The 13,003-nt window shown below is 40.2% G+C and overlaps 1 protein-coding gene across 1 annotated transcript in view; it reads right to left on the bottom strand.

The window, feature by feature from the left end:
* Nucleotides 1-13,003, bottom strand: part of IREB2 (iron responsive element binding protein 2) — a 57,393-nt gene that overhangs the window by 43,075 nt on the left and 1,315 nt on the right. Inside the window, exon 2 of the mRNA XM_001488966.6 lies at nucleotides 12,544-12,633. Coding sequence (XP_001489016.1) covers nucleotides 12,544-12,633 — 90 coding nt within the window. The remainder of the gene's footprint in view (nucleotides 1-12,543; nucleotides 12,634-13,003) is intronic.

The raw sequence follows: 13,003 nt of genomic DNA, 5'->3' as shown, positions 1-13,003 counted from the left end.
GAGAACAGCATGTGACTTCTAAGGCTAAGTATAAAAGCATTTGGGCATGTCCTCTCTTGGGTTACTCAGTCCGGGAGGCCAGCAGCCTGTTACGAAGAGAATCAAGCAGCACTGAGGAGAGGCTCATGTGGAACAAATCTGAGGCTTCTGTGCCAACAGCAAGCGCCAACCTGCCAGTCATGTGAGTCGGTTGCCTTAGAAGCAGATACTCCAGCCGCAGTCAGGCCTTCAGGTGACTGTAGCCCCAACTAACACCTGCTTATAACCTCAATCAGAGACCCTGAGCCAGAACTATTCAACTATGCCATTCTTGAATTCTTGACCTACAAAACTGAGAGATAATAAATGTTCACTGTCGCTTTAAGCCACAAAGCTTTTGGTTTAACTTGTTATGAAGTAATAGGAAACTAATTTGTCTTCCTCAACTTTTCTAACAATAACACCTGCAGTTATTTATTTAGGACCTACTAAGGAGTAGAAAGAGGTGCTTGACCTCCATTATCTCACTTAATCCTTACAGTATATCTATAAGTAGATATTACAGAGCCATAACAGTAGAGAGCAAGCCAGGAGATGTGGGAAAATGGCCACATTTGCTCTAGTTTAGTTTTTAGCAATATTAACTCCACAACCCCACTTTGGAACAGGTACAAAGTTCACAAAGGCCCTTAATCCCTTTCTTCTTCCCTCTTCTCCCCACCCAACTTCCACATACACTCTCATGCTCCAACTATACCATCTTTCTCTGATCCCCACTCTCACCACATCTGTTCTTCAACACCATGAGGACTCTACCTTCTCCCTTATCCATTAGCACCTGCTTGTACCTTCCCTTATACAGTTTATGTTCCATGTAATTAAATCTCTCATTTCCCCAAAGCCTATACTTGCTTGCCCCTTTGTTCTTTTATCCTGTCCAACAAAACAACCTGTTTTTTTTAAGTTGGTGAACCCCACATCACTTTCCTGCTGAAGAACTGTTCTTTCCTTTTTAAAAATAACTTTATTGACATATATTTTGCATGTCATATACTTCACCCTTTCCAACTATAAAATTCAATGATTTTTTACAAAGTTGTACAATCAGCAGCAGTTTTAGAACATTTTCATTACTCCATAAGATCCCTCATGCCCATTTACTTTTAATCCCTGTCTCTCTCCTGTCCCACCCCAGGAAACCATTAATCTACTGTTTCTATGGCTTTGTCTTTCCTGGATATTTCATATAAATGGAATCATACAGTAAAGTCTCATGTCTGACTTCTTTCCCTGAGCATGCTTTTGAGGTGTGCCCATGTTGTAGGATGTATCTATAGTTAATTTCTCTTTATTGCTGAAGAGTATTCCATTGTATGGATATACCAACTTCTGTTCATCCACTCACCCACTGAAGGATGTTTAGGTTGTTTCTAATTTTCAGCTATTATGAATAACAGTGATAAGATAATTCATTATGTTTTTATTTCTCTTGGGTAGATTCCTAAGAATGGAATTGCTGGGTCATGTGGTAAATTTATGTTTAATGTTTTAAGAACTGTCAAACTGTTTTCCAAAGTGGCTGCATCATTTTATATTCCCACCAGCCATGTATGAGGGTTCCCATTTCTCCATATCCTCCTCAACATTTGTTATTGTCTGCCTTTTTTATACAATACCCATTTTAGTGAGTGTGAAATAGTTCACTGTGGTTTTAATGGTGGTGATATGTAAAGGAGGAGGAAAGAAAAGAAAATCCCTAAACCATCCACAGAGAAACTGATACCAATATAAATACATAATTACAACCTCAGTACAGTCCTCACTATTCATCCAGAAATCCTACTTTGTTTCTCTGATCTGCTAGTTTTCCCACACTCCACAACAACTCACATCTTCATCCACTCTCCTTAAAATCTAATCTCTACCTACCTTCCACAGGACGTAGCCCCAGTTCCAACCCCTCAGGTAAATGAAAATAGTTCCTACCACGACTTCCTCCTACTATACCCACAAGCCTAGGTGCTTCTGGATTTATCCTTTCCCCAGTTAAGAAGGCAGTTGTGGACCTCCTCCTACTAAATGCAAACTCCTCTATAGGAGCACTGCATCCCATTCACACTGACACATTTTAGGACCCATGAGTCATCAATCACCCTCTGTCTCCTTTTCCTGCAATCTATTGGACTGGAGATCCAATCCTCAACTGGACTCTTCCTATTAGCATTTAAAAGCCTCTAGCCCCAGTTTAACACTAAACACACACCACACACCATACACACACACACACACAAGCTTCAAAGTCTCAACCAAGTTTTTTGAAAGTCACCCATATTCCCAATGTCCAGTTTTCTGCACTTCCATTCATTCTTCGGCCCACACCAATCTGATTTCTATCCTTAAAACATCAGTGAAATAGCTCTAGCTAGGGTTCACGTCCTCTCAGCAATAATTAACATTATTCAACATTCAACAACATTCAATTTCCTCCTTCTTGAAACATTCTGTTTTTACCAACTCTCACAACACCATCCTCCAGTTTTCTTTCTAACAAGTTGTTAGAAGATAATTCTCCAATGACTCCCATCTCACATTTCTGCATAACTTGCAAACAAAGGCAATAACTAACTGCCTTTGTTCCAGACTATTTTTAAAATGATGTTAGTATAGTGAATAGCCTTGGAAGATAAAGATAGTGTCTCCTTCCAGAGCAAAGGGCAAGCATGCTTACTGTCCATTGTAAAATATTTGGATTCTCTACGTCAGAGTTCTTTCTCTGTAACACAACCACTGTGTGTGCAGGAATTACCTGGCCCTCTTTAACAGACTGTAGAAACTGGAGCTTGGGAAACCAACATAAATTTTGGTACTAAGGATACTCCTTTGCTGTGGATAATCAACTGTCCATTGTCTCTGATCCAAGAGTCTCGTGTCTTCTGCTAGCATCTATGAAATTACGTCAGGCTAACTTGTTAACTTGCAAGGAGAGTAAAACTTTAGATCCTTTACAGTTCTTAACACTTTCTGGCAGCCCTGTTTTGGTTTCCTGGCTGGCCTCTACTCCTTTGCCTGACCTTTAAATGTAGGAGTTCTGCAGAGTTCATTTCTAGGCTCACTTCTTTTCTCACTCCATACTGTCTCCCCTCAGAAGTTTTAATTGCTCCTATGGCTTCAACTGACTATCTATACACCAATAAGTCCAAAATATTTTTCTGCAGTACAAGTCTGTCTTCTGAGCACCAGAACCATACTCCTAACAGCCTCATGAACATCTCTACGTGAATACTGATGTGTTCCTAAATTCACTAGTACCTAAACTAAACTCAGCAATTTCCCCTCTGCCCCTGCCCCATACCACTTGCTCTTGTGTTCTCTAGCTCAGTAAATAGCGCCCCCATCCATCCAGATGCTTATGCCAAACATCTGGGCATCAGCCTCAACACCTCTCTCACACATCTTTTAAATGTGTCTGCTTCTATCACCACCACCACTAAATTTAGTCCAAGCCACCACTATGTCATCTCTCATCTAGATTCTCTAGTTTATTTTTTTTTTTAAGATTGGCACCTGAGCTAACAACTGCTCCCAATCTTTTTTTTTTGCTTTTTCTCCCCAAATCCCCCCAGTACATAGTCATATATTTTAGTTGTGGGTCCTTCTAGTTGTGGCATGTGGGATGCCGCCTCAGCGTGGCCTGATGAGCAGTGCCATATCCATGCCCAGGATCTGAACCAGTGAAACCCTGGGCTGCCAAAGCGGAGCGCGCAAACTTAACCACTCAGCCACAGGGTTGGCCCCTAGATTTTCTAGTTTCTTTCCACCTTCATACTTGCCCCTACCAGTAGTTTTCAAAGTGTAGTCCTTGGACTCCTGGGAAGAACTGAAACTCTTTCAGGGAATCTGCAAAGTCAACTAAGACATTATTTGCTTTTTTCACTGTTTTGACATATGCATCAATGGTTCAAAAGGAATGATGAGTCAAACTGCTGGTGCCTTAGCAGGACTCAAGGCAGTGGCACCAAAATGTACTTGTGTTCATTGCATTGTTCACTTTCACTTAAGAATGTCCTTGATGAAGCAGAAAAACTGTTAACTTTATTAAATCTCAACTGCTGAGGTCAGGTCTTAATATTCTGTGTGACAAAAGTGAAAATTATATATACAGCATTTCTGCTCAAAAGCAAAGTACAATGGTTGTTTTAGGAAAAACACTTGTGTGATTGTTTGAATTGTAAGCTAAATTAGCCATTTTTTCCAAAGAACACCATTTACATTTGAAAGAACAACTGACAAACTACGGTCATTCAAACATGGGTATCTGGCAGACATTTTCTCAAAAATGAATGAAGAAAGCCTATCTGTTCATTATCTAGTCCCACCACTGTCTGCTCACTATGTTCACTGAAGGCCTTTGAGAAATAAAGGTTCACTGAGTTATGCAGATCTTCTAAATGTGGACACATTACACAATATACAAAAAATACATACACATACATTTGTTAATATCACCACAGCCTTCTCAACACAGGAACCAGAGCCCTCATGTAGCTGCACACTGTGAAGGAGTCCTGCCTGTGTTAGTACCTTAACTGAGACATTCCCGCACAGAAGGCCTTCTGCCTTGCCTGTGCCTGGACTTCCTCTGCAAGCTGCCCAGAGAGTCACATGTTGAGCTGCTGCTCCTTCTGCAAGCCTCCATGTGGCCTATGCACTCTAGAGGGCTCTTGCCCGTGCCAGAATCTGTTTTCTCTCAATGCATGCCCACAACACCAGTTGCTGGTCGCCTAGTCCCCTGCCTGCACTCCAGCGGGTAATCTACTGCCTGCCTGGCAACTCCACACCAGCTTCAGCATGGCCAAACCAGCAAACTTCTCTGCTATCTAGTGGGCTGAACCTCATCTTCTACCACGAGGTCTGAACCCCTTCCAAGTTTGTCTTTCCTTGGGTATTCTCCATCAGCCCTACAGGACCATACAGAGTTTCCTCATATCTTATAATTACTCTTTTATCATTGCTAATAATTATTTAAACTTCCCATGTTCTATCTCCTGACTGGACTGACACTGCTACAACATACTAAAGACTGTACTTACATATTTTCCATTTATGTCTCCATTACTAAACCGTGTGCTTTCTTTAGCACAGAGATGCTATTTTAGCCATCTTTCATTTTCCAGAAATATATGAGTACTTAATAAATGTCAGCTCAGGGGCTGGCCCTGTGGCCGAGTGGTTAAGTTCGTGCGCTCCGCTCTGGTGGCCCAGGGTATCACTGGTTCAGATCCTGGGCGTGGACATGGTAGTGCTTGTCAGGCCATGCTGAGGCAGTGTCCCACATGCCACAATCAGAAGGACCCACAACTAAAAAATATACAACTATGTACTGGGGGGATTTGGAGAGAAAAAGCAGAAAAAAAAAACAAAGATTGGCAACAGTTGTTAGTTCAGGTGCCAATCTTTAAAAAAAAAAAAAAATAGGGGCCTGCCCAGTGGCACAGTGGTTAAGTTCACACGTTCTACTTTGCTGGCCTGGAGTTTGCCAGTTTGCATCCCGGGTGCAGACCTACGTGCTGGTTGTGAGGCCAAGCTGTGGCAGGTGTCCCACCTACAAAGTGGAGGAAGATGGGCACGGGTGTTGGTTCAGGGCCAGTGCTCCTCAGCAAAAGGAGGAGGAGTGGTGGCAGATGTTGGCTCTGGGCTAATTTTCCTCAAAACAAAACAAAAAAATTAATTAAAAACCTTTAAAAAATAAATAAAAATTAAAAAATAATAAATGTTAGCTGAACGAATTAAACGGTGTTAAGAGATTCATGCATCAAGTAGAAACCAGGACTGCAATAATTCTGCCTCTTCTAACCAGGAATTTCTAGAATTCTATGAATCTGAAACACTACTCCTCTAAGGAGAGGTAATTAAAAAGACATGTGGGAACCAGGACAAGCCAGTAACCTAACTAGAAAAGTATGATAATTTGTGTTATCACACTTCTAAAATACACCAATGACAATAGATATATCCTTTTGATCAATTACTTAGTGGAAGATCCAACAGGTGGTTCAGGCTCTGAAAAGAGATGCTGAGGTCGGATATTTTACACGGGAGGTAGTTAATGAAAGGCATATCCGGGCTTCCAGGACTGCAGATCCTACTATTCAAGGCTAAATGGCTGCTACTAAGATTAGGTAATACAGTGTCTCTCTTAGTGCAGAGGTCACAAACTGCTGGCCTGCAGACGTGTTTCATCTGCTCTGTTTTAACATTTTGAAATTTAATCGCCAACATTGAAAAACCAGAGATTTTTCATATGAAAATCTAAATTTCTGGCTTCTTAAGATAAATATCAGAAAATTTTACAATACCGACCTCATATTTCTGCTGGAACTGAGTAGCACCTACCCCTTTTATATAGGGCATGTGCGCTCCTGTTTGCCACAATTCCAACCAGGGCCATTTCACTTGTTTATGTTGCGTCTATGGTCCTTGCAAGCATGAGCGTGCAACCCTCCATGTAGTAGTTTTTATAAGCATAGGCTTTGGAATCACAGATTTTTGTTCAAGTTTCTCCTCCACCACTTAGTAGGTAATGGTACCTGGTAACAAGACCCTGGCCAAGTGGGTAACAATAGAACTTATCTTACAGAATAGATACAGTAAATAATCAAAAAATACTAGCAGTTTTATCACTGTTTATTAAGCTGGAAAAGAGAATGGTATTAAAGGGGGAGAACGTGTTGGGCTGAAATCAGAAAATATGAGCCTAAGACCAAATCTCCTCACTTGGAAGATATGTGACCTTAGGCAAATTATTTCGGTTTTTTTAGCTTCATTTTCCTCACGTGTATAAAGTGGAGACAAAAGTACCTTCCCCACCTACCACAAAGCAATGTAGTGAAAACAAACAGACAATCTAAAAAGGTTTTGCTATTTGTAAAAAGTGAAAATTCCAGGTTTAAACAGTAGATGAAGAAATCATCCATAGGAGCTATCAGTATTAACAAGCGGCTAGTAAGCAGGCTTTAGATAAACTAAATGAGTAAGACACAGAAATACACCAGAGTGAAGAAAGGCGGAAACACTTAAAACACTCTAGGCCTGGCTTAAGCCCCAAGGAGGGTAGCTCTGGAGTCCAGACTGAGAAAGAGGGTTAGGGGACTGGGCAAGCAGCAGCTAGAGTAACTACAGAGTAAACCTAAAAACTCTGCTCAAGGCCAGGAGCAAAGATTAAGAAACTGTTTTAGAAGGTTCCATAACCTTTCCAGACCTGGAGACAGGATTAACTCATACCCATGTCTGATGAGAATCAAGGTACTGTTTCTGTCTCTAACCAGTACTAGACTGGATGGGATCAACTTGTGATAAAGAATTCTGACTTTTTTTTTTCTTTAATATTGCCATGGAGAGAGTCTAAGAAGGCAGAAAAAGACAAAATAGATTCCTGCTTCTTTAACTTTTTTTTTTTAACTCACTGACAAACAGAGGAAACAAGAAAAATAATATGTATTATTGATGAAGGTACAGAAACACTCTTCTCATTCACTCCTGGTAAACATGTAATTTGGCACTATTTGCTAACATAACAGGTGTACTTCATGGTTTCTGTCCAAACTGCTACCCATGGAATGGAGAGACCTCAGTGTCCCATTACCTCCCTGGCTGTAGCACTGAAGCAAGAACCAATACCTTGGCAGGTCAATTACCAACAGCCTTGTGAGAAAAAAATACACTGGGACAATCAGATTCATCACTCAGAAATTTGCAATCAGGACACAGAGAGACTGAGCCAGAAAGGTGTTAAGAGCTAAGCTAGGGACAGAAGTTGCCATTTGGAAGCAAATATAAAGTTAATAGGCAGACGAGGCTTGTCTGCAATGAAGTAGAGGGGAGCTAAGCTAGGGACAGAAGTTGCCATTTGGAAGCAAATATAAAGTTAATAGGCAGATGAGGCTTGTCTGCAATGAAGTAGAGGGAGCAGAAGAATAGAAAGGGGCAGAAATCTGAAGCCCAGAGAGAGAAAAATAAAGAGCTTCCACAATTTTGGCCCACTGCCCATTTTCTTGAGCTATGGCCACATTTCATTGGCCTGGGAGCTCTGCACCATTACAATAAATCTTCCTCCACTTGAGCTAGTGGGTGTCTGTTCTTTGCTACCAAAAGAGCCTAATCTAGAACAGAAATTGTTAATAAGAGCAGAGTTAAAACCAACAGCCCCTTGGACAAAATGTGGACGGCTGATGCACGCACGGTTGTACATGGAATAGTAGAATCATGGTAGGTAACGGTACTCCCTAGAAAGTTACGTACTGCATGTAAATATTACAAGAAAACTATTTCATTGCTTATCAAACTCAAAGCCCTTTCCAGAGTCCATAGAAGAGACAAAGTGAGGAAACAAAGACTTGTGTCTACATGCCAGCAAGATAACTGGACCAGCAACAGACACCTGACAAGCCCAGCCAAACCAGGTTAATAGGGGAAAAAGTCATCTAGAGGTGCAACCAGTCTAAACTGGCTGGTAAGCCAACCATAACATACAAAGAATGGCCGGCAGTGGCTATATTGGACATTATACAAAATGAGTAAGAAAAGTGGGCTATAAATAAAAGACTGGAGAGTAGATATTCAAAAAGGAATGAATAGAGAGACCAGGCAGGCTTCAAGTGACAAACAGAAAAGCCTCTGGCTTAGAAATTCTGGGTCCCATGAGCCCTGACTATGCTTTCTTCCTTTGTTTTTGGAGGTCTGGAAACTGCAATGTCTTCCGTGCTTGAGTGCTGAGTTAAGTGAATTTTTGTTCCTCATATTCAAGAGTAAAGACTGGAACAGAGAGTATATAGTAAAAGTATAAAAAGAAAAGGATTTGATGAGGGTGGAGGGAATAGCCCACTTTCAATCCAACAATTCTATATAATAATAAGCTTGCATCAAAATTTAAATATTATATATACATAGCAGCTTTATTTCTAAGTAGGGAGAAGTTTTAACAACCACAATTTTCAAAGATCGGCTAACTAAACCATGATGCATTCATACAGGCAATAGTGTGCAGCCAGTGGAAGCTACAGTAAAGCATACGCATCCCTTTCTACCTGACCTCATGATCAGTGACTCAGAAGCCAAACAGATTCAGATAGCAAGGGATATTTGTATTCAATGACATGGAGAGATGTTCATGATATATTGAGTCAAAAAAAAAAAGGTTACAAAACAATATATACTGTATTTTTATTAAAAGGAGGACTTCTACTTGGGCCGGCCCAGTGGCACAGCAGTTAAGTGCCCACGTTCTGCTTCAGCAGCCCAGGGTTCACCAGTTCAGATCCCAGGTGTGGACATGGCACCGCTTGGCAGGCCACGCTGTGGTAGGTGTCCCACATATAAAGTAGAGGAAGATGGGCACGGATGTGAGCTCAGGGCCAGTCTTCCTCAGCAAAAAGAGGAGGAACGGCAGCAGTTAGCTCAGGGCTGATCTTCAAAAAAAAAGTAGGACTTTTACATATATTTGTCTCTACACATAAAAATGTGACTGTTTGTGTGCTGTCTATAATGTTCTTGTGTTTTTGTGATTCTTGATCCCAATCTAATTTCTTATAACAATAAGAATTCTCCTAAAAAATTAAATACAGATTTTCTTTCAGATTTGGAAACCAAGTCCTGGCTCTTCTGTAGAATCAACAGTACTGTGGTTAAAAAAAGCAAGCAGTTAGGAAGGAAAAAAGAAAGGGTGAAGGAGATGACCTCAGATAAAGCCTGGGGCTTCATGCCAGCAGAAGGCCCTATTGCCCAATAACAGCTACTCTCTAAAATATACTTCACCATAGCCAGGCCATTTGTGTTTCCATTATGCTATTCATTCTAATTCCCCAAGTGCTGACTGTCCTCTATGACCCCCATGTTTAACATTCATTCAAGTCCCAGTTCTTTCAGAAAGCAGTCTCTGACTATTCTAGGCAACAGTGATTTCTCCTCTCCTTGGAAATAGGTATATTGTCAAATTTAGAGATCTACTTAAGAGAATCACTCAAAATCTCTAAGATTGTTGGGACCAGCCTGGTGGTATAGTGGTTAAGTTCACGCACTCTGCTTCTGCAGTGTGGGGTTCATGGGTTCGGGTGCCAGACACGGACCCACACACACACTACTCATCAAGCCATGTTATGGTGGTGTCCTACATACAAAATAGAGGGAGACTGGCACAGATGTTAGCTCAGGGCTGATCTTCCTCACCAAAAAGGGAAGATATTGTTAGTGAAGCACATAGACTAGGCTGGTTCACTCGTCACCCATTCCCAACCACTTCTCCCTTGCCTTTGCAAGCTGGAAAGCTAAATATTCCATCTTTTAGCCTCCTTAAAGCTGAGTGGCCAGTGACATTTTGGCCAAGGTGACACAGGCAAAAGCCCCTGGGGAAGGCTTTTCTTCCTGTTTTGCCCTTCTAGCTGCCTAGAACACAGACATAATGCCTGGAGGTGCAGCAGGAATTTGCAACCAAAAGAACGAAAACAAAATAGAAAGAAAGGAGAAACCTGGATCCTTGCTGACATTGGTGCTATACAGCCCCAGTATGCCCACATCCAGACTTCTTGTCATGTGAGAAAAATACACCCCTATTTGTTAAAGTGACCGTACAATAAGTTTTCAGTTCCCTGCAACTGCAGGCATTCCTGATATAGTTAGCACGGAGCTCAGAAGAGTGGTTCTCAGCTATCTTTCCTCCCCAACATATAACAGAGAGGGAACAGTTTCCCTTCATTAACAGTTACTACAGCTGTGATTCTCAACCTGCCAGGCATCAGAATATGGAAAGGGAGTAGAGAAGACAGTGGTCCCAAACCCGGGTGATTACCAAAGCAATGTCTCCTAAGCACATGTTCGGGAGGCTGTACAATCTAGCGCCTCCAAAAATGCAACAAGGATTTTTTGTTCTGATGATAAAGAAGCAAAACAACCTTCTACCTAAATTGCTTCTTTCTTTCAAATTTAATTCTCCCTTAGGTAACTACTAAGAAATTACTTAAGTAATTACTAATAAACCTCTCATAATCATCACTCTATGAAAAAAGCAGGGTTTTAATGCCATAAGAACAAAAAAACAAATTTCTGGTTTGAAGGCATTTATATTTACAGGTGTTCTATTATTGTATTTACCGTGGTTATAAAAACCCTGGTAGTACTCTGGAACTCAATTATGTTCAGATGCCCAGGACAGCTTATTTCACAAAGAAAATCTAGCTTTTTACATTATTAATCATCCTCTTTCAATGCATTTTACAGTTGTTTTTGATAGTTTCCTACTGATATCTTGCATCTGGGAAATATAGGCCATCTTCAAGTAGGCACTTTTCCACAAATTATCCACAGAAAAAACTTATACACAGTTAAAAAAATATCCTCACAGACGCTCTTACTCTATATTAAGCTATAAAATGTGGGTTAAGAAACTTCCCGGCCAGAATCACTAGATATTTGGGAGAAGTAAAGGGAAATAAAAGATCTTTCTTGTATATAACCAATTTAGCTGTTCTCTTTTCAAAATTAATACAAACTATCAGGGGATAAAATAAATGTGAATCAAAGACATATGGAACTAAGAAAATGGCAAACCTCTCTTAATACAAATCACTGCAACTAAACATGCTAGGCCAAGGAAACTGCTCTCGTCTCCATGAACTGCCTGTTTTTAAATGGCAACTCAATTCTAAGACAGAGATATTCTAAGATACTCCAAAATATCTATATCTTCTCGCAACATACAAGAAAATACCTCTAGTAGCAGTCTAGAACATTTAAATCCATCAAAATCTCCAGAAAAAACAAAAAAGCAATCTTCTTAATTAAATAATGCACAAAGGAAAGAAAACATGATAAAAGAAAAGCTCCCCCCAAAACTGACTGCAATATATTTGGCATTTAATTTGTCTTTTCAAGTAGTTCTCACTGAAAACTTGGATACAAATAATCCTTCTTCCAAGCAGGTCTTCCCTTCATTGGTGTGGTTGAGAAAGTTGCTCAACTGTCAATAAAGTCAAGACTTCCATCCAATACCCTGGGGTACAGCCAAGTTCACTCTTCTGAGACCTCAGCAAAAGATCTGACCCTGATCAGGTGCCTACAAAGGTCTGCCAAAAGTATTAGTGCACAGGCTAGGCCAAACCACACCCAGTACTGGGAAACAACTCAAATCAGTGGGCCCTGTTCATGATTCCTATTCGAAGGATGGCAGATAAAGAATTGTGGGCACTGTTCACTTGAAAAATTAAAGTATGCATTTAGTAGCTACAAAATATCATCAGTGAGGTCTTTTTCTTTTAAATTGCACTAGTAGTTTCTTTGGAGACAAAAAAATCATTGTTTAATTAACTTAGATTTTTAAAGAGAAGTTAAGGTCTGGGCTTACACCTTCCTCAAACAAAAGTTGCCCCAAGAGGAGTTTTTAAAATGTTAGCGATATGTGCAGGTGTACCTGTTAAAACATGGTAGGAATAAATTTAAAATTTCTTCAGCTCAGCTTGACAAATGCATTTTATTATCAGAAACTAAACAAACCCAAGAAAACTTAAGTAACATTACCATACTTGGTGCCTCCAAGTTTAGGTACATTGAAGAACTTCTTATGTGAACTGTCATCTAAAGTTTCAATAAGGTACTCAAAGGTGTTTCCTGAAAAAAAAATTATACTTTCATTAAACACAGCTACAAAGTACCTTATTCAAAGTGAAAATACCTGGAAATCAGCTTTGTCCAATGAAATTTTCTGCAGTGGTGGACACGTTCTATATCTGCACTGGCCAATAAGGCAGCCATTAGCCACATGTGGCTACTGAGCACTTGAAATTTGGCTCTAGTGACTGAGGAAGGGAATTTTAAATTTTATTTAGTTTTAATTAATTTAAATTTAAATAGTCACATGTGGCTAGTGTCTACTGAGTTGGGCAGTACAGTTCTACATGACTCTTGGCAAGTAAAACCTGGTAACATAACTCCTGAAATGTGATAAAAAATATCTGGAAAGGGATAATAATAATAATTT

The sequence above is a fragment of the Equus caballus genome, chromosome 1 (genome assembly GCF_041296265.1).
Source record: "Equus caballus isolate H_3958 breed thoroughbred chromosome 1, TB-T2T, whole genome shotgun sequence".
Taxonomy (NCBI): Eukaryota; Metazoa; Chordata; class Mammalia; order Perissodactyla; family Equidae; genus Equus; species Equus caballus.
Note: the sequence above shows the minus strand (reverse complement) of the source record. Positions and strands in the feature narration are given on the sequence as shown.